Source organism: Sciurus carolinensis, chromosome 13 (genome assembly GCF_902686445.1).
Source record: "Sciurus carolinensis chromosome 13, mSciCar1.2, whole genome shotgun sequence".
In the NCBI taxonomy this organism is placed as follows: Eukaryota; Metazoa; Chordata; class Mammalia; order Rodentia; family Sciuridae; genus Sciurus; species Sciurus carolinensis.
In genome coordinates, this window is record NC_062225.1 from 23,073,671 (window position 1) to 23,098,061 (window position 24,391).

At 34.6% G+C, this 24,391-nt stretch overlaps 1 protein-coding gene across 7 annotated transcripts in view; it reads left to right on the plus strand.

The window, feature by feature from the left end:
* Nucleotides 1-24,391, plus strand: part of Znf638 (zinc finger protein 638) — a 109,311-nt gene that overhangs the window by 50,697 nt on the left and 34,223 nt on the right. For 4 of the 7 annotated variants that reach the window (XM_047522160.1, XM_047522157.1, XM_047522163.1 and 1 more), the window contains exons 2-9: nt 6,154-7,669; nt 10,509-10,559; nt 12,185-12,246; nt 15,601-15,639; nt 17,154-17,452; nt 18,456-18,730; nt 20,004-20,150; nt 21,003-21,125. In XM_047522160.1, coding sequence (XP_047378116.1) covers nt 6,356-7,669; nt 10,509-10,559; nt 12,185-12,246; nt 15,601-15,639; nt 17,154-17,452; nt 18,456-18,730; nt 20,004-20,150; nt 21,003-21,125 — 2,310 coding nt within the window. In that variant the 5' untranslated portion in view covers nt 6,154-6,355. The remainder of the gene's footprint in view (nt 1-6,153; nt 7,670-10,508; nt 10,560-12,184; nt 12,247-15,600; nt 15,640-17,153; nt 17,453-18,455; nt 18,731-20,003; nt 20,151-21,002; nt 21,126-24,391) is intronic. The other 3 variants (XM_047522161.1, XM_047522162.1, XM_047522164.1) reach the window with 3 other exon arrangements.

Sequence of the window (24,391 nt, forward strand, 5' to 3'; positions counted from 1 at the left end):
CCCCCCCACTCCATGAGAACTAAGGGTATATAAATTGAATAGTGGGTTTATAAGTTACTTGGATTTTTCTTTTTCCTCTTCAGTGGGTTATGGTATTCATTTGGAGTATGATTGAATTAGTTTTAGGTATTTTCCTCCCTTCCCAACCTTGTTGATTTAATATTATTTTAAAGTATGTAGATTGTTAACATACTTCCCAAGTTTAAAACTCTATAATAAAAGCTAATTAACTCAGTTGTACAGAGGGCTTGCCTTGGGTGTGTGAGGTACAAAACAAACAAAAAACCCAACATAAGATGTATTCCAGGACTGGTCATAGTGTCATGCACGTATGATCCCAGCTTTTGGTACTTTGTGGGGTGGCGGGGCTTTGAGGTAGGAGGATTGCAAGTTTGAGGCCAGCCTCAGCAATTTAGCAAGGCCTTAAGCAACTTGGCTAGACCCTGTCTGAAATTAAAAAGGACCAAGAATGTAGCTCAGTTGTAAAGCACCCCTGAGTTCAATTACCAGTACCCTGTACCCTCCAGGATTTACTCCATGAAATATCATTAAGTAAATGAGTCCTTACTGTCCATTACCTCTTAAAAGTAACCCACTTCATTGTTTTCTGTACTATTCTTTTTGTGTTTTATTTTATAACTATAAGAAGTTATGTGTATATTTTATTTCCCTTTTTTGACAAATATACTATATATGTTCTTTTGTATTTTGTAAAGACTTTAAGTCTTTTGCTATTTTAAGGCTTTCAGTCAGGTACCTTAGTTAGGTTTACTTGATGATTTTTGAACCTACTTTAAGCTGAATGGGAATATTTTTGGCTTATGCCATCCATGAAAGAAGCAAGTAACCAAATGTCAGGGAAGGCAAGGATGTGATTAGGCCTCAGTCAGTTGGAACTAGGTGTTAAATGCCTTCACTATTCTATTTACTTCTTGGTCCTAATTTGCCTTTGTTACAAGTCTTTATTTTGTTGCAGTGCTTGTACTTTCTGAGGCAGTGAATATGGTTGTCAGAAGCATTTTGAGTTTTATCTACCACATTTTCATTTCTAGTAAAAACAGTAATCCCAGGAGAGATTCTTTATTTCAACTTGAATCAGGTGGTTTCTTTTCAAATAATCCATTGTGCTTTTTAGGGGAATCAAGGTAGGATCAGCAATGCATATACATACTCAGGGGAGCATCATTTATGATGAAAATATTTGTACTCTAGAGACCCATTTATATATGCAGTGTACATGCTCCTAAAACATAAAAAGGTGTATGTAATAGCTCATTTATCAAAAAGTCATTTTCCTGGAAATAAAACAATATTAAATTATTGGTATATGGAGTTAGTGCCTGATTTTCAGTCTGATCTGTTCTTAGAATTGTGCTTTGACAATGAATCTTCCATTGTTCTTCACATTTGAAGTCATGATGTTTATATATCTTTTCAGGTAGCAGTGCAGTTTGTGATGCCCTTCCTGTTGCCAAGTTATGTTTCTAATTGTTTTTGCTTTCTTTTACTGCTTCCTTGAAAGTACCACGTTTTAGCATTTTAGCATGCAACATAATATTCTCTATTCAGAGTCTTGGCACCTTCAAAATTATGGCATGTATATCTTTTGTGAGACATGAGTGAACAAAATAATAGAAGAGTTGACTGAGTGGGTATAGCTCTACATGGTAAGGGAGATTAGAGATCGAGTGTAGTTAAACTGAGGAAAGCACAGAATGAACAACTGGACTCTTGTATTAACTAACAATTGTAATGACTGAACTCTTCAGTGCCAAAATAAATTTACAATATTCTGAGATAGTGCTCTAACCAAGCAGCATCAAATGAGGTATGTGGGTATATACCTAGAAAAAATAATGTTAAAATGATATTCTTTCCTTTATAGTAAATTGGTAGAAAACTTTTCATTCTTTTCTGTGTGTCATAAGGAGTGGTTCCCCCCACTTTTTTTTTTTTTTTGGGTAAGGGTAAAGAACATATATTACTTTTTTGTTAATTAGAAAAAAGGAAGCTATAGAATAAATTTATATTTCAGATACCTGGAATATAGCATGAAAAGAACATCAAGGAGAGATGTAGGTTCTGTTGTGATTTTTGTTTCCTTACTGTGTTCTAAGGCTTCACTTACTCTGTACAGTTAACACCTTTACTCTTGGTTATGAAGTTCAAACAAGATAATGGGTAGTAAAGTGTTTTTAAACCATTAAGTGCTACAAAGTTCAAGTGTGACATTTTATATAAATCTTTTTTATTATAAATCCAGTGGAGCCATCATGATCTGGCTAATTTTTGATGATGCTTTGTGTATTCTAAAAGATTTTTAGGTCTGTTGATACCACTGAAAATTTAAGGGCTCCCTTCTCTCTGAAAGACAGTATTAAAATAATAGGCAGTTGTTGATTGTCCATAGTAGTAGAAATCTCAGAAATTCCTCATGGGATTTAATGGTGATATCTTTTTTAATCTGTAAGAACATTTCTTTATGCTTGCCGCAAGAACTCAGTTTCTGCTACATGGTTCTAAAAGAATTTTTATGATTGACATATTGAATTCTTATTTTAGAGTGGTATGTTTTTGTTAAAAGAGAGTTCTTGAAGAATTTTAAACTACTACTTGTCAAAATAAATTTTTGTGATCATTAAAAATCCCATATTTGAAAAATAATATAGGAAAATAAAATGTCAATTAAAAATAACAGGCTGGGGATGTATAGCTCAGTAGTAAAGCACTTGCTTAGCATGTTCCAATTCCTGGTTTGATCCAAGCACCACAAAATAAGAAAGAAAACAGCATATTTCTGAGTTGTAAAGTCATGTTTGGTGTAAACTCTTCTTAAATTCTTCTTTATTATGTGTATATACATACATCAAACTAGAAGAAACTCTACCAGAATTATTAGTTTTCTCTGGGTGATGCTTTTATTTATTTATTTTTGAAAGGGAGTCTTTCTGTATTGCCCAGGCTGGCTTCAAACTCCTGGGCTCACTATGTACCTGCCTTAGTCTCCTATGTAGCTGGCACTACAGGCAGATGCCACTGTGATAAGCTTTGGTTTTTATTGAAAGATTTTGTTACTTTTTATTTTCTATAATAAGCATATGTAATATTATAGGAATAAAAGTTTTAAAAGATTAATACTGTTTAATTGCAGTTGTTTGCAAAGGACTTAATCAGTAGCTTAGATCTCAACTTGGTTTTTCCACATTAGTTTAATGATTTTTTAAGTTGGCTATCTTATCTATAAATTCCTCTGGGTGAACAAACCTCTTTAGGACTAGACCTCCTGGAGTTAAATGTCTGTCTTAGTTTGGTTGTTTTCCAGGTGTTAATGACAAATATATTGTCTTTGGTTCCTGTTTCTTGTCACATTGTTTTCAGATTTTATCAGTATCATCCTTAAAAGGCAGAGGAGTTTTTTCTTTGTCGTGGCATGGCCTAATTCTTAATCAGGTTTCTACAGAATAGTTTGTAAATATAAAAGACTGTTAATTAATTCTCTAAATGTATAACTTTTATCATCTAGAAAGTACATAGATAGGTTTTTGCTTTTAAGGAACAAAAAGTATAGTTATATCCAACTGGTATTTGTTCTATTTGTTCATGATTACACATAGTAATTAGATGACTATAATTGATATCTGTGCCATTTGTGTTTTATTTTGGAGGAGAAACAATATTTAGAAGGGCTTGTGGTCTTGAAGTTCTAAGAGGAGTCTTCAGGTGTAGAAAATTGTGCAAAAAATGAGTAACTAGATGACAGACTGCTTTCCTAAGCAGTCATTGTTTTTAAGGATTGAGACAAAATTGTTCTTAGAAGTAATTTTATTATCTAGAAGGTAGACACAGTTTCATATGATTTGGATTGCTTAAAAACACACCTGGATTTTGTTAGTGAAAGATTGTTTATAGTGAATTTGGGTATCAGTGTTCAATAAGCTTTGTCTGCTTATATCTGGTGAATTTGAAGCTTATGTGATTTTTGTCTTATTTTAGTGTTTTACTCTAACTTGAAAATAACTAATCTAAATAATGAGGACTTTGGAGGCGATAGTTCAGATAGTTTAACAAATATTTAAGGGTCTTGTGAGTAGAAATGGGGTTTATATGCTTGGGAGGTAAGTCTTAACAATGAACATACAGTTTTAGTTGATACTAGATTGTTGGAAGAGATCATGCATATGAGTACAAAAATACTACATAGTAAAAGCTATGAGTCAAAAAATGGTAGAAGCAATAATTGAGAAAGGTTGAAAGACTCACTTGGCATTGGTGGTCAGCGAAAGTTTAAATGGATACCGACCTTGAAGGATGGGTAAAGTCAAATCAGTATCAGGGTAAGGTTATGCTGTTTGTTTTGATAGGGATATGGGAAAAGAATAGGGCAAAGGTCTAAATGTAGTAAGTATCTGGTAAAATTAAGAAGATAGAGATTGATAAGATTGGTTGGACCTTAAACAAAGCTGTGAATGAGAAAGAAAAACTCTTGGGTTTTTGAACAAGAGCTATGTGGTAAAAATGTCCTGTTGCAAAGATTAAATGTGTTGGCAGCTTGTAACATGGTTGGAAGGGAGAATTTTCCAGATGAGTTAAGCATTTTACTGACATTGTGTATAAAGTACATAATGGTAGTTTACTTACTTAACATTGTGTATAAAGAAAAAGGTACATATATAGTAATGAGTGAAATAGTAGCTTAAACCTTAAAGCAGTGACCAGTAAATAGGATCCACAGTATGGATTCCCATTGGTAGACATAGATGCCTCAAGACTTCACAGTGCACTTTGGGTATACAAGTACAGAATTGATGGATAGCCCAGGTGTAATGCATGCTTTAAATTAAACAGCAACAACAAACAAGAAACTGGAAGAGGGAAGGCAAGGTATGTGGCTGCTGACCTTGGTCCTGAATAACTAAAGTACTTTTTCTCTCAGAAGTAGTAGTAGTATACCACTTCTTTTCTTTTTTTTTTCCCCTCTCCCTGGGTACCGGGGATTGAACTCAGGGGTACTCGACCATTGAGCCACATCCCCAGTCCTGTTCTGTATTTTGTTTAGAGAAAGGGTCTCATTGTGTTACTTAGCACCTCGCTTTTGCTGAGGCTAACTTTGAACTGAGTATCCTCCTGCCTCAGCCTCCTGAGCCTCTGGGATTACAGGCCTGCGCCACTGTGTCTGGCCAGTAGTATAGTACTTCTAATGGGCTGGTCAGCAACCAGTTTTAACTAATACATGCTGGGGATTGCAGTATTGTCTTGCTCACATCTGTTAGCCAATTAAAGAGCATGGATTATGGGTTAAATTATCTTGAATGCATATGTGGACATAGGCACTTATCTGTGTTCTTAACTTCTCTGCATCTTAGTGTCTGCTGTAGAACTGTACATATTTTAGGGCGTATAAGAACTGACAATCTACATAATGTGCTTAGAACTGTAACTGACACATGGACAATGCTCTATAAAGTTTATCATTGTTATTACTAATATATCTAAACTCTCACTATTGAGGGAATTCAAGAGAAGGGTGACTGGTTTTGTTACATATTATTTGGTATGTTATAACCAGTTTCATGCTATTGCATCTGCTTTGTTAGACTCTAGACAAGTTACTGACATCAAAGTTTTACCACAAGACACTGTTTAATAGCAGTTTAATTGCTGTGTAGAATTTTATTAGATGTGAAAGCTGGTTCCAAGGAGGAATGTGTCTTACAGAAATGGGTCTTATAAAAGTTTAAGGTTACAGTTGTTACTTTCATTGTTTATATGTATGATTCATACATATTAAGCATGTGTACATTTCTAAGTATTTTAATGCCTTCATCTTCTTTTTTCAGCATTAAAGCATGAAATAAATACTTTGTGTTTTTCAAGATTATTTAAAAGAACCTGTAAATACAGCACCCAGGAAACAGTGCAACACATACAGGAACTCTGGCTTGAGGTTTGGGGTTTGTGTTCTGGATTTAGGAAAGAAGAAAAGAGAAGGTTTCAGGGGAAATTTTTAAATCCTTGTAAGCCCGTACTCTAAAAATATATGAAATGCAGAATGGTTTCATGGCTTTATTTCAAAATGTTTTACACTGGCTGTAGAACCCACTTCATGAAGTAGTTTGAGTTAAAATGATCTAATATTTGTGTTTTAACTTTCAGCTTTGTGTATTTCTTGGAAAATTTCGCACCACTTGTGAATTCCTTGAGCCTGGGCATTGCAAACCCACTTCTGTTGGGCCCATCTCCTTTGCACTTTGCTCAGATTAAGACTCAGTTGGCGCTTCAGCAGCTGAATGCCGTTGCCTCACATGGTTCAACACCACCTTACACTTTATTAAATCAGGCATTCTTGAAAGTAGCCATGTCGAGACCCAGGTTTAATCCTCGAGGAAACTTTCCACTTCAAAGGCCACGAGCACCTAACCCTTCTGGGATGAGGCCTCCAGGACCATTTATGAGGCCTGGATCTATGGGTCTTCCAAGATTTTACCCAGCAGGGAGAGCCCGTGGAATCCCACACAGATTTGCTGGCCATGAATCTTATCAGAACATGGGACCACAGAGAATGAGTGTTCAGGTAACTCAACACCGAACTGATCCAAGATTGACCAAAGAAAAGTTGGATTTTCATGAAGCACAACAAAAGAAGGGGAAGCCTCATGGTAGCCGGTGGGATGATGAGCCTCATATATCTGCATCAGTGGGAGTGAAACAAAGTTCTATCACACAGGTTACAGAGCAGAGTCCTAAAGTACAGAGCCGCTATACAAAAGAGAGTGCCTCAAGTATCTTAGCAAGTTTTGGATTGTCTAATGAAGACTTAGAAGAACTTAGTCGCTATCCTGATGAACAGCTAACTCCTGAAAATATGCCATTAATTTTGAGGGATATAAGAATGAGAAAAATGGGGCGCCGATTACCTAATTTACCTTCTCAGAACAGAAATAAAGAAGTACTTGGTAGTGAAGCAGTTTCAAGTAATGTGATTGATTATGGGCATGCAAGCAAATACGGCTACACAGAAGATCCACTTGAAGTACGTATTTATGATCCTGAAATTCCAACTGATGAGGTCAAGAATGAATTTCGGTCACAGCAGAGCATTTCTGCTTCTGTTCCTACTCCAAATATGATATGTAATACTATGTTTCCTGTTGAAGATGTGTTTCGCCAGATGGACTTCCCCAATGAGTCCTCAAATAATCAGTCTTTTTTCCCAGTTGAAAGTGGAACCAAGATGTCAGGCTTACACATTTCAGGACAGTCAGTCCTTGAACCTGTAAAATCCATCAGCCAATCCATTAGCCAAACAGTTAGCCAGACAATGAGTCAGTCTCTGATTCCTCCATCTATGAACCAGCAACCTTTTTCATCTGAATTAATTTCAGCTGTAAGCCAGCAAGAGCGGATCCCACATAAACCTGTGATTAATTCATCTAATGTACATGTTGGATCAAGAGGAAGTAAAAAGAATTACCAATCAGAGACTGACATTCCCATTCAGTCTCCCTTTGGGATTGTGAAAGCATCATGGCTACCAAAGTTTTCACATGCTGATGTCCAGAAGATGAAGAGACTTCCAACTCCTTCTATGATGAATGATTATTATGCAGCATCTCCAAGAATATTTCCACATTTGTGTTCTCTGTGTAACGTAGAATGTAGTCATTTGAAGGTGAGTGTTTTTAAAGATCACTGTATAATGATGCTCAGCACCCAAGTTTTCTCTAAATTCTGATAATGTGTGCTGATGTTAATAGGCATGAAGGAAATTACGGAAACTGATTTTGATTGGAAAAATCAGTGCTTTTAGTTGTAATCTTAAGTAGTGCTGGCCTTAGTTACTGAATTGAATGTTCTTCATACCTGTGACTGGGCATACCACATAGTTTGTCCATTTATTTTGAACTTTTAGTCATCCCATTTATACAACAAAATTTATATAAACTGTGTACTTATAACATGATGTCACACGAATTATGTTTAAATAAGATTTATTAGCATAAAATATAAAAACTTGGTATATCCATTTGTGCTGCATACTTTGATGAGACAGTATAACTTTGCACATACCTGTGTTGGGCTAAAAACATTTACTATTGATTTAAACGGATTCTGATTTTTACATGGACCAGTGACGATTTATTTATTTATTTATTTTTAGTATTGAGAGGGGCTTCAAAAAATAATGTAGTAGCAAAATGAGTCAAGATGCATTTATTATGGGACCAGTTGGGGGCTCAGAAGATAGAGTAAAATGTAGAAATATGGAGAGAAAAATGTTTCTAAAATAAGCTTCAGGTAACTTTAGTGGTTAATATAGTTAGAAGGAAGTATTTTGCAGAGATGGTGAAGAGTAGTGTCATGTAGAGGGTCCTGTAGACTACATTATTTGATAGTAATCGTTGGTAGACTTGAGCAGGAATTTCCAAGTAAGTTTTATTACATGTTTAGAAGTACTGTTTTTTTTTGTTTACTAATGTAATTTGTAGATTTAGATGGCAAATGCCAGTAAATGTTTCCCATAGGAAGAAACTGGTTCAAGGTCTTAGCTTTAAATTGGTGTGTACTTTGAGAGGGTTAAAAATCTGAAGGTGTTAATTATCTTGTGTTTTCTCCTTCTTTTGATGCCCTTTTTTGCTCATTTATCCACTCAACAATCTGATACCTAGATCTGTTGTTCTTGTCTGAAGGTTCACTTCAGCAAAACAAACCAACATTTTGGGCTGGGAGTGTAGCTCAGTGGTGGAGCATTTGCTCATCATGCACAAGGCCTTTAGTTCAATCCCAGTATCCAGGAGGAGAAAAAAATGAAAAACCAACATTCTATCCATGTTAACCAGAATTATTGAACTCTAATAAAATAGTAAATTGTTGTCAGACTCCATCAAAAGTGATAACAGTCTTTACGTTGAAAAACCTCAGAATAATTCACAATGCTTTGTTTAATTTATCAGTGGCCCTGGCCTGCCTAAGTACTGAATTGAGTGTTAGAAGCTCTCTGTATTGCTGTATCTGGGCATACCGCATAATTTTTCCATTTGATTTGAAATTTTAATTAGTAATGTTGGATTGAAGAAAATATATCTTCACATAAAGAAATTGAAGTTTTAAATTTTGTTATGTAGAGTAGAAAAGGTATATACTTTTTCAATATATATTTATTGATACCAGTTTTATACATTATTCTATATTAGGTGCTGGGGCAGAAATGAGCAATATTAAATTTTGATGTTTTAAACAGTTCATACAGTTGCACTGAGGAGAAAAATTAGGCATCCAAACAAAAAAAGGTTTCATGATTCATTTAACTTGTTTTTGTATGATGGAGGGGAAAGATACTTAATATTTCTATCTTGAGTTCAGATTTGTCTCAGTCAGGCCAGCATTGTCATTGACCAATACCTATTGTGTGTCTAACAGTATGTAATTAAAAAGTATAAAATACACTTCTTGGCATCAAAAGACTTTTTTGAAGACTAATGGACTCACAGTTACTAAATGCACTTAGTCTGTCTGTATTAGAATGACTTGAGAATGAGGACTTCATGGAGTAGTTCAAAGATGGGTCTGGAATGATGAGTAGGCTTGAGATACATCTGTCTGAAAGGGAGGAGAGATGATATTCCAGATGGGATCAACAACATGTGGAGAGGCAAAGGTCTGAGAGAAGACTACATTGATTGTGTTGTAGTAGGTGGCAATTGGGAAAGTGATGAACACCTAGAAATAAGTAGAAAGGGCCTCGAAAAGCTAGCCTGTGGAGTTTAGATTTGAGTTTAGCATTAGGAAGCTAGTTAAGTTTCTCAATATGTGAATTGACATGTTGGAAGTGTTTTAGGGAGATCTGATTGAAGTGAGCAGGTGAATGGAAACAAAGAGGTGGGAATGAGGGGTAGGACATGTATTTGGAGGGTTCCCTTGTTATTCAGTTGTGAAATGGTAGAAGCCTGGGTTTAAAAGATAAAAATTTAAGAGGAGAGAAAATCACTTAGTGATCATTAGAGTTTATAGAGTGCCTTTTAAAGGAAAAAACACAACTCTTTCAACAGCACAACAAATTGAAGCTCATCTAAATAGTGAATTCCACATCTGAATGGCCAAATGATAGTATGCGAACATGAATTTAGGTGATGAAACTACCTCTCTTGTTTCTCTGATGTATTTTACTGCCTCATAAATGTGCATATATATGACATTATAAATATATAGCCAATAAATGTGAATTACCAACTGCAAGCTTTTTCCTGCTGAGTAAATCTGACAATACTTTCCTCCCCATCCTTGAGTTTTTTAAACTATAGCCTGAAGCTGTACTTTGAGAATGCAACAGTAGATTGTGAAATGTTTTCTTTTTAAATTATGGGTTGGGTTTAAGAGGGGCTTTCCTTGGTTTAGAAATTTGTCTTTCTGACTGAAATAATTTGGTTCAAGAAAGTATTGATCAACCTATGAATTTTTCAAGGTAGTTGGAGGTTAGAGAGCAAGTGTTGATAAGGGTCTGTATTTTACAGTTCCATTCTGATCCTGCCCAGTCTACAGTCCTTGCAGCATTTTCTGCTTTGGTAGGTATTATCCCTTTTTCCCTGGAGAGGCAGTGTTGCTTTTGAACCAGTTATCTGATCTGGGTATTATTACTAGGGAATCTAGAAACTGGGGTGACATATAGGTATATTTACTGAACTTTAAGCAAGTAATATCAGTGGATGAAATAAGCCTGTTAAAACAGCAGTGTGTGTGTATGTGTGCGTATTGAAGAGCACATGTCTTAAATAGGGCAGCTGTCACCTTCAGCTGATAGTTGCTACAAGAATATGTATTTCAGTATTAATATTTCTTCAAGAAAAGCTGGAAATTGGATTTGGGAATGAAAATCTCTGAATTTATAAGTGTTGGTAAATTATTCAAATAAAATACTTTGTGGTCCAAATAAACCAAGCCAAATTCTGTGACTGCCAGTGTGTCTGTTTGGTGTAAACAATGTCCAGTTAATATCAAAGATGTGGGTTTAGTGTTGTACTAGAGAATCTTAACTGCTAATCTCTTTTAGCTTTCTGTTTGTATTACTGAGGAGGATATGCAAACATTTCTTTTTTGCAGCCCACAATCAAGCCTTGGGGCTTAATGAAACAGTTCAGATTTTGTCATAACTTGTTGCTGAGTATTTCAGATTATTTCTTGCCAAGGCAGAATCCAAAATTAGTGTCAAATTTCATTTTAACTATGGAAAACCTCTAGCTTGTCTTTTGGGAATGACCTAAACTAAAATGTTTTTGAAATGGAAACAAGATTTTCCTCAAGGGAAGTTGTAAAATACAAAATGTTTATTAAGTTTTTTTTTTTTTTTTTTTTTTTGCCTTTCCAAATGCTGGAAGAACAATAAACATTGAGTAATATACCTGTTGCTTTTAACTGTTTCACTTTGGAGACTGTATCTTTAAAAACTGTATTGGTTTTTGTTTTTGTTTTAAAATCAGATGTATCTTCCAGGAGCTATTTGTGGTTATAGATTGTAATTATGGGCAGATTTATTTGTAAATGACATAATGTATAAGAAAGGATTTTGTTAATTGTAAAGCTCAATATGTAAGGGATATTGTGTCTTTAAAATGCTGTCACTTTCCTTTAAATCTTGAAAATAAATTAGATTTGATCAGTAGCAGTTTTTCATATTTTCACTAATCTTATTTCCCTATATAGTGAATACCTTGTTTGGAATGGTACTGGCCTATGAGGTAGTAGTATTTGGTTGTTGATGATGTTAGCATGAGGTATAAATCATTGAGCTACTATAATTTGAAGATGTTGTTTCATAGATAACCACTTGCACCTTATTTATAGTTTTTGGTGTTCTCTGAAATGTTTTTTATACTTTAAATAAGTTATTTTATGATTTGTGCTTTTATTTTCTCCAAGTTTAAATACATATTGATTTCAAAATGAGCATCCATGGGTATAATTAAAAAAAGGTTTTTTTTTATACTAAAACATTTTTAAATGGGATCAGTGAGGCATGGTGTTTTAAGTGCGTTTGGACACCTTTAATTTTGTTTGTGAATATTATTGAGTGGCCAAATGCTATTTATAGTTAGATTTATTTTAAAATCCTTTGTCATTTAAAAAATAAATTTAATTCATTGGTCAACACAAGGAATATTCTAATTTCAGCACTTTTTTCCTTTTACAATAGGATTGGATTCAGCATCAAAACACATCTACTCATATTGAGAGCTGTCGACAGTTGCGTCAACAGTAAGAACATTTTTCTCTTTTATAGGTGGTGAATTTGCAAGAATATTTATGTTCAGACATGACTGTTAAATACTTTTAGTATGATACTTTGTAAAACAAAAAGTTGAAAGACTATTGCCTATTAAAATTTTATAGCAGTATATTTAATATTTTTCTAAAAGGAGAGAATTCAGTATTATCCTTTCCTCTGACTCAATGCCTTCCTAACTTAATTCCCATTAGGTTGATTTTTTTTTTTTTCTTTTCTTTTCTTTTCTTTTCTACTTTGCTGGCTTGCCTTCCCTGAATGGTTTATTTCAGGGCAAATATCATTCCCTTCTATTATCTCCCCCCTTTCTCAAGGGTTAAGTAAATAAAAACTAACCCAAGCCATATTATCAGTATTTAATTTCCAGTTCCTTAATCTCTCTGATTCAGAACATGTTTTTCCAAATAAATCTTAAGTAAGGAATGAACATTAGTTCCATTCTACTTTTTCCTTCTTTAAGGCAATGCACCTCTGAAGATTTTCCTCTACTAGGTATTGAGGTGAAAACTACTATAATAATATTCTCTATGTGCCTTTCCCAATTTTCTTCTTCCTTTTTCTTTTCTTTCCTTCCTTTCTTTCCTTTTTCCCTTTGGAGAGTATTTTTACATTGACTTTTTTTTTTTTAAATACTGGATATTAAACCCAATGTTGCTTTACCACTGAGCTATAACCACAGTCCTTTTTATTTATTTATTTTTGAGATAGGATCTTGTTAAGTTTGAGACTGTCCTCATACTTGGAATCCTCTTACCTCAGCAACCCCCACCCCCACCCCTAGTTGCTGGAATTACACCACTATGCCTGGCCAGTGCTGATTTTTTTTTGAAGAGTTCAGGAACATTGTCTTGTGGGATGTTTCACATTCTGTTTCCTGATCATTAAATTTAGGTTGAACAGTTATGCCACAGATTCTTCATAGGTGATGTATTTATTGCATCACATTGGAACATAGATGTTGGTTAGCTTCTTGCTCTTAACCATTATGTTATACTACCTTTATTAGGAGTATCATGCTCTTAAAACATATATATATATATTTTTTTTTTTACTAATTAGGCAGTATATTGGGTGATCCAAACTCTACTTACAGTATATTATGTTTTATCTTTTTTGTTTTGGGCTGTGGAGATGACAGCTTTTGTTTTATTTGGCAAGCTAGTAAAGGTCTAAAACAGTGTTACCTGACTTTTTTTTTTTTTCCTCCTCAGTTGCAGATGACACAATAACTTTATTTGTTTTTATGTGGTACTAAGGATTGAACCCAGTGCCTCACACATGCTAGGCAAGCACTCTACCACTGAGCTACAACCCCAGCCCTATTCCTAACTCTTGAATAATAGTTCTCTAGCTCTCGTGAACCATAAACTGGAGAGTTCTTGAAATTTAATAATAATTTTTATGTATTGTCGACCAGCTTATATTTCAGCATTTGAGAAAACTAAGGATTGCACATATCAAGTAACTGACTTTTAAGTTACATAGCCATTAAGGGACAGCACCTACATTTAAATCTAGTTTTGTTCGATTACAAAGGTTTATAGTCTAAGACTAGAAATTGTCTTCTTGAAAGGTACAGAGTAATGAAGTGTGGGGATAGATAAAACAATTATCTATGTATTGGAAATTATTAACACTAGATTGGATTAAAGTTAACTTTTTGTCCTCATAGTTTCTATCCTCATAGTTTCTCTCATGTTACTGCAAGAAGTAGGGGGCAGAAGCTTTCTCAGAATTCGCTGTCATTTTGCACCTGTGTTTCTTTGATTAGAACCTATCACTGTCTATCTTCTGGGTGAGCTGAGAGACCAAATATTACACTGCTTTTGTTTTTGTAGTGGAAGCAGGCAAGAGGACAGGGAGTTGAGAATTCTTGTTAACTCATTAATAATACCTGAGGTAAATAGCAACAAATAAAAATTACTTTACCTTTTAAAAGTTTTGACCCGACTTTTTTTTTTTTTTTCCTGCTAGGTGACTTACTGAAACAATCTGCTATACCTCTATTTCCTTACCTGGCTTTTGTCTTACTACTGAAATTGTGTTCTTGAATATTAGTGACTTAATTTAATTACTATGTCCAGCTACCTGTTAGTGTCCAGATTCTCTAGAAAAAGTTGAGGGTGAGCTGTTTGCACACACCTGTAATCCCAGCAACTTAGGAGGCCAAGGCAGGAAAGTCACAAGTTTAAGGCCAGCTTGGGCAACTTAGTGAGCCCTGTCTCAAAATAAAATACAAAGGACTGGAGGTATAGCTTAGTGGTAGAGTACCCTGGTTAAATCTCTTAAATCCCCAGTACAACCACAAAAAAGAACGAAAGAAAGAAAAGTTGAGAGTGAAGATGGTTTTTGTGATCTTACTTACTTTTTCTTTCTGTGTGCGTAGATTTTGTTCTCAACCGTCCTATTTTTATGTCCATCCTATGTCAGTCTCATTCTCAAGACTGTAGGTGGCTTTTGCATGTCTCATTTCTAAACATTTCAGTTCTCATCTTATTGCCTAATTTTAGATATTCATGTTTTGAAAACATTCCTTTGTTCTTTTTGCTTTAGAAATGTTTGTGATTCTCTAGTCCTTTTTTTGTGTGTGTACAACCTCATTACTTGATTTCAGGGCCCTTCATAATTTGTCTCTCCCTGAGGTAATTTTTCCAGGTTTCGTCCTTTTTAATTTCTTTTCATCATTCCTATGCTGTAGCTGATGAGTTGGTGGAATAGAACACGTATGTTTTGCCTCCATTTATTCATTTATGTATTGCTAGTATGTGAAATCAAACCTAATCCATACTGTTGGTAGACTTTTTTAAGTGCTGTTCCCAAACCACCTTTCTGTGTATTCTTTCCTGATTCCTTTTTATAGATGTATATCTCCAAGTTGTACCATCTCCAAGTTGTGCCCCTTGGTACAACTTAAGGGACATTGTTCATGTTGTATTCTGTGAGAGTCATGTAGAGTATGATAAGCTTGGTATCCCAGAGAGTTCTGTAAAGTGAATAAAATGTCTTCTCTTTTTTAACCCCCTGAGTTTGTATCTTGTACCTCTTCTGTGCCTCCAAATACTTTTTGCATGTGCTGCCCATTTTACTTAGAGTTTGAGGCCTTTTAATATGGGAAATAGATGTCTCTGGTGTACCTACTAGCACAATACCTTATTTATTGAATTAGACACATAAAATATTTTATTTCTAAGAAATTTTTCAAATTTCAAAATATTAATCACTGTAAACTTAGGTTTTGAACAGTCTTCAGATATTGCAGGTAAAGAATAGTTGAGCCATATAATCTTATTGTAAATGTCTATTAATGTTATTTATTTTCAAAATAGATATCCTGATTGGAATCCAGAGATCCTCCCATCAAGAAGGTAACATTTTTTAATAGTGTTGTTATTGTTAAAACTTGATTTTCAGCTGGGCATGGTGGCGCATGCCTATAATCCCAGTGGCTTGGGAGGCTGAGGCAGGAGGATTGCGAGTTCAGAAGCCAACCTCAGCAACTTAGTGAGGCCCTGAACAATTCAGTGAGACCCTGTCTCTAAATAAAATACCAAAAATGGGTTGGAGATGTGACTCAGTGGTTAAGCACCCATAGATTCAATCCCTATACCAAAAAAAAAAAAAAAAAAACAAAAGTGCCCTTAATTTTCTTCTAAGAGTAAATATTTACTTTTTAGAAAGCTATTTTTTTCCAGGTGCAGTGGTGCATACCTGTTATCCCAGTGACTCAGGAAGATCACAAATTCAGAGCCAACCTCAGTAACTTAATAAGGCTTCAAGCAACTTAGCAAGACCCTGTGTTAAAATAAAAAACAAAAAGAGCTGGGATTGTGGCTCAGTGGTTAAGCTCCCCTGGGTTCAGTCCCTGGTACCAAAAAATAAAAAGCTTTTCTTTTGAATTGTGTCCTACTTTCATCACTTTTCACAGTGGGCAAGTGCAGGAAGCTGTCTGAAACTTCTTTACTTATTCTATGTTAAAAGCAATACATTCCTTTTGTGAATGCCAACTTTCTTTATAGTCTTAAATGAAAATGTTTTATTCTAACTTCATTATAATTTCATGTTTATAATTATAAAAGCTGGAGTGATCCTGTTAAGCTTTGAATACCTACTCAATTTATGTATATATACATTTACAGAAGTCAAAAATATATATGTAGATAGTATACTTTTTCAAGGAAAAATTTTTGAAAATATTTCTGTATGTAAATCATTTCCTAAAGTCTCTACTTAGCTTTATACTTGAAAAACAAAATTGGCAAAAGGGTAAGCCTAAAAAATCGATGACGGCATTCTTCTGTAGACTAGAAAAGAAAGGATTCCAAGCTATTGAAATGATGATCATCTATTCTGATTGATTTCTTCCATACCTACAAGGCTGAATTATAATGATAGGTTTTCTTGTTTTAAGTAAATACCTGTTATGAGTTTGGTATTGGTGATAATTATTTTTTACGGAGGTACTTCTGGCCGAATGTGGTGGTGACCTGAAAGGCTAAGGCAAGAGGATGGCAAGTTGAAGGGCAGCCTCAGCAATTTAGCAAGACCCTTAGCAACTTGAGGCCCTGTTGAGACCCTGTCTCAAAATAAAAAATGAAAAAGACTGGAAGTCCCAGCAACTTGGTAGGCTGAGACAGGAAGACTGCAAGTTTGACATCAGCCTTAATATTCTTGTGAGACCCTAAACAATTAGTGAGACCCTGTCTCTGATTAAACAAATAGGTAGGTAGGTAGATAGGAAGGACTGAGGTAGCTTAGGGGTAGAGTGTTCCTGGGTTCAATACCCAGTACTGTAGAAAAAAGGTACTTCTGTCACTTAATATGATTTTAATTTACATTAAATTGCTGCATCTTGCTTTTTTTTTTTCTTCCTGCTTTGTAGAAATGAGGGCAATAGAAAAGAAAATGAAACTCCAAGAAGACGTTCTCATTCCCCCAGTCCTAGGCGTTCTAGGAGATCAAGCTCAAGTCACAGGTTTCATCGATCTCGAAGCCCAATACGCTACCCATATAGACCAAGAAGTCGAAGTCCAAGAATTTGCCATCGTTTCATTTCTAGATACAGATCTAGATCCAGATCCCGTTCGCCATATCGAATTAGAAATCCATTTAGAGGTAGTCCAAAATGCTATCGATCAGTTAGTCCTGAAAGGACATCAAGGAGATCAGTGAGATCATCAGGTATGCTGATGACCATGAAACAATAAATTACTTATTTTGACTTTTTTAGTTCCTTTTGTTTAGATTTTAAGAAATGAAATGTTCTGTTCTATTAAAATTGTAATATTGCTGTGTGAAATCTGACAGGCATCTCAGAGTCCATTTTTCTGGTAGCTTTGGAAAGAAGAATGGGAGAGTGTTATCTGTTTACCCACAAAACTAAATAAGGATGTGAAAACATAGTTTGCCTTAATAATTGATTTTAGACTTTCATGAATTCATTTAAAACTTAAAAAATTTTTCATGTTTTTACCCTGTTTAGGAATAACTTGGAATAGTTCTTTTCTCATATTCAGTATATTCTAAAAGATTGAATATAAATGGAAATACTTGCACATTTACAAGGCAGCTATTCTCATTGTGGTCCAAGACCCCCTGTGGGTCTATAGAATTTTTTCAAATTTCTGTGAGGTTTTTCCTTTTCCAATTACATATATGTGTGAGGCTGGATTTTCTTTATGCTTTGAACCAAAATGGTGTTTCCAGCATATTGGATGCAGAAACAAATAAGAATTTTAAGTATTTCCCTTTAAGCCCAATATTATAGATTTGGAGAAATGAACGATGTTTACTACTCATATCACTAACTTTTTTTGTTTTTACTTAGAGAATTTTAATTTTTATGAAAATATGTCACTGTTAACATTGGAGTTTACTATTAAATGAATTAGTAAATTGTTTTAAAGTTCTGTTTTCACTTTTAATATGGTAAATACAATACAAACTTTTTGAAGTCCTCAGCTTATGAAGAGATCTGGAGCCAAAAAATTGAGGACCACGTGGAATAAAGGAATTTGATGTAAAAACCTTCTGAGTAAACAATTAAAACTTTAAGAATATTTTTTGGGTGTATATCTTCCATATTGGGCTCTGTGTGATAAATGTTAGCCTTTTCTTCATGATGTCATAAAGTGGTCCTTTAAGTTCTTTTCAATTGAAGTTGTACTTAAATTATTTTTACTAGATAGAAAAAAAGCATTAGAAGATGTGGTACAACGATCTGGACATGGGGCAGAATTTAGTAAACAGAAGCATCTTGAAGCAGTTGATACAGGACACTCTCCAGCACAAAAACCTAAAGTTGTCAGTGGAACAAAGCCAACAGTTAAATCTATAAGCTCTACAAAGGGTGATGCAAATGTAGGAGGACATTCTGCTCGTAAATCAAAGAATCTTGAAGATGACACCTTACCAGAATGTAAACAAGTGTCTGGTAAAGCTGTTTCTCTCCAGCGTAAGGTCAGTAATTCTTCTGTTTATTAGTGAAAGTGTACATATATTTGTTGTTATAACAAAGAGGAAACAAAGTTATCTGAATTTTCTTATTCTCCATTTCCAATAAATGTGAACTTATAACTTTAAGTTATTTTGATATGATTCCATTTTATTGGTTTCTCATATACTCCTGTGAGTATAAAAATCCAATAATTCAAAATCTTATAGCTTAGGAACGTTAGAGATTTGGCATTTGATGTGTCAAAAAATATTGTGATGGCTTGGCAAAATTTTTGGGCTAGTTTCACAAATAGATTGTTGTCTTCAAGTATTTAGGTATACATTGCTCTCACATTTTTCTAAGTACATTGAAGGTTTTTTTTTTTTTGGCATTGGCGAGGCAGACAGGCAAGATACTGGGGATTGTACTCAGGGATGCTTTGCCACTGAGCTGCATCCCCAGCCTTTCGTGTTTTTTATTTTGAGACAGGGTCTTGCTAAGTTGCTGACACTGGCCTTGAACTTGAGTTCTTGCCTCAGCCTTTCAAGTATCAGGATTTCAGGCATGTGCCACTGCACCCAACATATTGAAGATTTTTCAACAACTATTTCTTGCCCCAAAGAGGCTATATTTAAAAGGATAACCTTAGAAAATCAACCATTGTAATTACAGAATTTCAAAGAGATTTTGGAAGAGGTATTGAGTGTGGGGAAATTTTTGAAGAGGCAAACATTTTTAATTTGTAAACTTCATTTTGTTTCAAGACTTGTACAGGGTGGTAATGAACCTTTTTTGAAAATTCTTTTTCCTTTTAGATAATTTTTAATATGAATAGTAAATTTATTATAGTTATTCAGATTGTATATATAATAAGTGAATCTTTTAAAACATTGTACCCACATAAGATAACATTTTTAATTATTAGAACACAGAATGAATAACACTGGAAATTCAACTTTACTACATTGTGGGCCAGTAGGTTCAAATAGAAACATTTTCTTAATAGCTCTGGATCATTCCCTAAGTCTTGTTTGCTACAACATGCTTACACACAGAAAAGAGCACCTATAAATTTATTATCACTGTTGGGTTAAAAATTATAAATCATATTTCTTATCACTTTTCTTTAGCATTTAAAATTTATTTTTAAAGACATTGATAAGACTTGCATTAAATATTTAGAAAAGATCCATTGAAGGACCAAGATTAATAGGATAATATATTATACAGGGAATTGTTATTATGTACTTTGTGACTTACTTGGTTTCTTTTTCTTTTCTTTTACTCCAAAAACAGCTTCGGAAAGAGCAGTCTTTGCATTATGGTTCAGTTCTTCTTTTATCTGAATTACCAGAGGATGGCTGTACTGAAGAAGATATTAGGAAGATATTTCAGCCATTTGGAAAAGTTAGTGATGTCCTGATTGTTCCATATAGAAAGGAGGTGAGTCTTTCAATCTATTTTAAAAATTCATGCAGTTGTTTAGTGATTCTGCAAACTTTTGTTGGGTCTCTCAGCTGCTTGCTCTGTGGTTCATTGAGAGTTACAAATGTTTGGATGTGAATGAACATGTTCCCATGTCTTTGGCAAACTTTTTCTGTAAAGGGCCAGATAATAAATAACCTCAAGCTTTGTGGGCTGGCCTTAGCATTCTAACTACTCTGCCACTGTGGTATAAAAGCAGCTATAGTTAATATGTAAATGAGCAAGCATGGCTGCATTCCCAAAACTTTACAAAAATAGATGGTGTGCCATATTTTATACCAGTGGGACTATATTAAAATAGATGATTTCCTTTGTATGATAAGTATTTTTTGCATGTGGGGGATATTCCTGTAGCTCACCTGATAAAGTTTGGAACTATGAGGAACCCTAGACTAAACCAGAACATTGATATAAGTTAAAATAAGGGACATAGTATTGTTGTCATCTTTATTGCAAAAAGCCTAAAAATGTTCAGCTTTGAGCAAGCTAAACAAGATGCTGGCTTTACACCTGTTCAGTTAACCCTGTCTTCCTGTTTCTTGTTACATGAGCCTACCATGGACTCTGGGGTCCCTCTTCCTATCTTGGTAACAGTATGGAGATTCTATGAGGTTAAATATTCTTTTCTTGTGTGAAACATGCTAAAGATTAAATGATACTTTAGTGAAACAAAGAGAGAGGCAAAAGCAATTGGTCCTTAAAAATATTTCATAGTTTTCTGTTCCATAAGGAAGTATTAAGTCCATTTTAAAATGCAGGGGCTTTTAAAGGTACATTTTTTGACTGAAAAAGAAATAAACTTCATTTTAGGCTTACTTGGAAATGGAATTTAAAGAAGCAATTACTGCAGTCATGAAGTATACTGAAACATCACCTCTTGTGATAAAAGGAAAAAATGTGAAAATAAGTGTTCCAGGGAAGAAAAAAGCTCAGGTAAATTGAATTTCAGTACTAAATGTTTCGTTGTTGATTATTCTAACCTGTTGTTTAAGTGTGGTATACATGCAGAAAACTTCATGAAATGTAAATGTTAGCCCAACAGATGATGTGTATAAATTCAGATATGCTGAAGCTTAAAAAACTCTTTTACACATGTATAGCACCACATGTGTGTGTGTGAGCAACAGACTAGGGAGCATATACTTAACCTTATGTAAAACAAAATTAGCAAGTATCTGTGAAACTGCTACCTTGGTCACAGAACAGAACATTGACAACATCCTAGAAGGCCCTTAGCTGCTGCTTCTCAACCCTTACATCCTCCCATCTGCCCACAGGTAATTTCTCACTTCCTTTCTGAAGCCAGTTGAGTTTTGCCTGTTTTAAACTTTATATAAACAAAACCAGAGACAATACGTTATTTTGGGTTCTTTATTTCCTTAGAAGTGTAAATTTTTATGAGTTTAGTCTTGCTCGACTATTTTCTGTGCTTAGTTGAAAGATGGTATCAATAGAATTATTTAAAAATCTTCAATAAGTATTGGCTTTGTGTGAGTTACTTTTCTGTTTTCTGTAGAATACCTGCCTTATAGAGGTTATATATCAAACATTTCTCAATAATAGTCTAACCATATTAATATATGGATTTTTCTCATTTTTAATTTGTGTGGTAATACTTTATATTTTACTTTTAAGTATCCTTATTGATTGATATTTAGGTTATTTCTAGTTTATTCACCACTATAATAAGAGTTTAGTCAACTTGTTATATTCCTTTCACAGGTCATCCTTTTGGGTTATAGGATGTATAGTAATACATAATATTAGATTGCCTGCAAAGTAGTTGTAGTAATTTGTGAGGACTGGTGTTTCTACATTAGCAACATTTTACTTTCTTCAGTTTAAAAAATTCAGTACATCAAAAATGGCATCTAGTTTTAATTTGCATTTTCCTCATTATTAGTGAACTTCAGTATTTTTTAAATATAATTATCAGGTATTTTTACTGGCTGTTTTAGTGAGTTGTTGGTATCTTTCTCCCATTGGGTTCTAATTTAGAAATTCATTTGAGCTGGGCACGGTGACACTTGCCTATGATCCCAAGGTCTCAGGAGGCTGAGGCAGGAGGATTACAAATTTTAAAGCCAGACTCAATAACTTAGCAAGACCCTGTCTCTAAATAAAAAAATAAAAAAGGACTGAGGGTAGCTCAGTACCACCCCGCCCCCCAAGACAAATTCATTGGAAGGTGTTTATTATCCTAGACCTAACTGCACATAATTGAAATTTCAGAAAGAGGACATTACTTAAGTGGTTGTGAAGGTTTTATATTTCATGGTTATGGAGGGGAGAGGTGACCTATAGTGATCCAGGTAGGCACAGTAAAATACAAAAAATAGTCCAGCCTTTAGGAGTGGAACAACACTTTATCAGGGTTATATGCGAAAAGACTGGGATTCATTATAATGCAGTATATCTGTTGCAAGTGAAATCCTAATGTGAGTTAGGATAGTATTTTCAGATATGTATGGTCTTAGAAAGTTATTTCATTTACATATCTTTTATGAAATAGTATAAAATGAAGAACGGAAGAAATGGAGAATTATATAAAATGTCTTAACAATGAGCAGTGAAAACATTTTCACATAAATTAAATAATCACATTTATAAATTAGCATAAATCACAAAAAATAATTTTATGCTAAACTGTATCATCAAAAATTGAAATGTGTCAGGAGCAGTGTCAAATGCCTGTAATTCCTGGCTCGGGAGACTGAGGCAGAAGAATTGTGAGTTCAAAGCCAAATTCAGAAACTTAGTAAGGCCCTAAACTCATCAAGACCCTGTCTTTAAAGTATTAAAAAGGACTGGGAATGTGGCTCAGTGGTTAAACATCCCTGGGTTCAATCCCTGGTCAAAAAAATTGGAACGTATGACTGATCATGGTGGCACGTGCCTATATTCTCGGTGACTCAAGAGGCTGAGAAAAGAGAATCAAAAGTTTAAGGCCAGTTTCAGCAACTTAACTATGCCCTAAGTAACTTAGGGAGACCGTGTCTCAAAATAAAAAGCATAAAATGCCCTGGGGATGTAGCTCAGCGATAAAGTGCCCCTAGGTTAAATCCCCAGTACCCATCCCCTCACCCCAAGATTGGAATGTAGAAATGGATAAGGGCTAAATCTTTAAACTTATACAGAGTAGTTTGGAATTTCTTTTAAGATTGAAAGTAACAATTAAATAAAAATAGGAGATTTAGTATCTTCTAAGTCATTGAGGTGATGGAGACATTTGGAATAAAATTCCATATAGTACAAAAGAAAATTTCAGGAATTCCCCAGAAGAACAGGAAATGTAAAATTACATGAGAACTACTATGAAAATCATCTTAATTTAGCAAATATTTACTGAATGTTCCCAAATTGCCCCAAATGATTTTTAGGCACTTGAATACAGTATGGAATATAACAAAGTCCCTGGTGTCATGAAGTTTATCTTCAAGGGAAAGAGAGAAAGAACATGAAGCAATTAATATATATGTATCATGTCTGTTGGCAACATGAGTGGTGTGAAAAATATCAGGAAGGGTAGAAGTGTTCTTACTGGGAACAAGAAACTGGAACTTTGAATGAGGGAGTTGAGGAAGGTCTCATTGAAAACATGTTATTTGAACAAACACCTGGAGAGGGTGAGGGATCAAGCCCTGTTCCACACAGAAGGAACAACCCTTAGTTGTAAAACACTTAGTTCTACACTTGTCTAGCTCGTTTGAAGAGAAGAAGGATGTTTGGGGTTGAGGGTGAAAGATAAGTAGTGGTTTGAGGATAGAGAGTTAGTGAAACATTTGGAGGAAATCTACAGGCCTTTGAGGGTCCTCTCTTATCTTTAGTTTTACTTTCTGCAGTTTCAATTACTGGTGTCAACTGTGGTCCAGAATTATTAAATGGAAAATCCCAAAATGAAACAATTCGTAAGTTTTAAGTTGTGTGCCATATGAGTAGTGTGATGAAATTTCCAACTGTTGTGCTTTGTCCAGAGACGGGAATGAACTCTTTGTCTAGCATATCCATGCTGTATAACTGACCATTGGTCACTTAGTGGTCTGTTATCACACTTGTCTTGAGGTATTATGGTGCTTGTGTGTAAGTAACCCTTATTTCACTTAATTTGACCCTAAAGTGCAGGTTGGTAATGCTGGAAATTTGTATATGCCAAAGAGAAGCTGTAAAGTGCTTCTTTTAAGTGAAAACGTAAAAGTGGA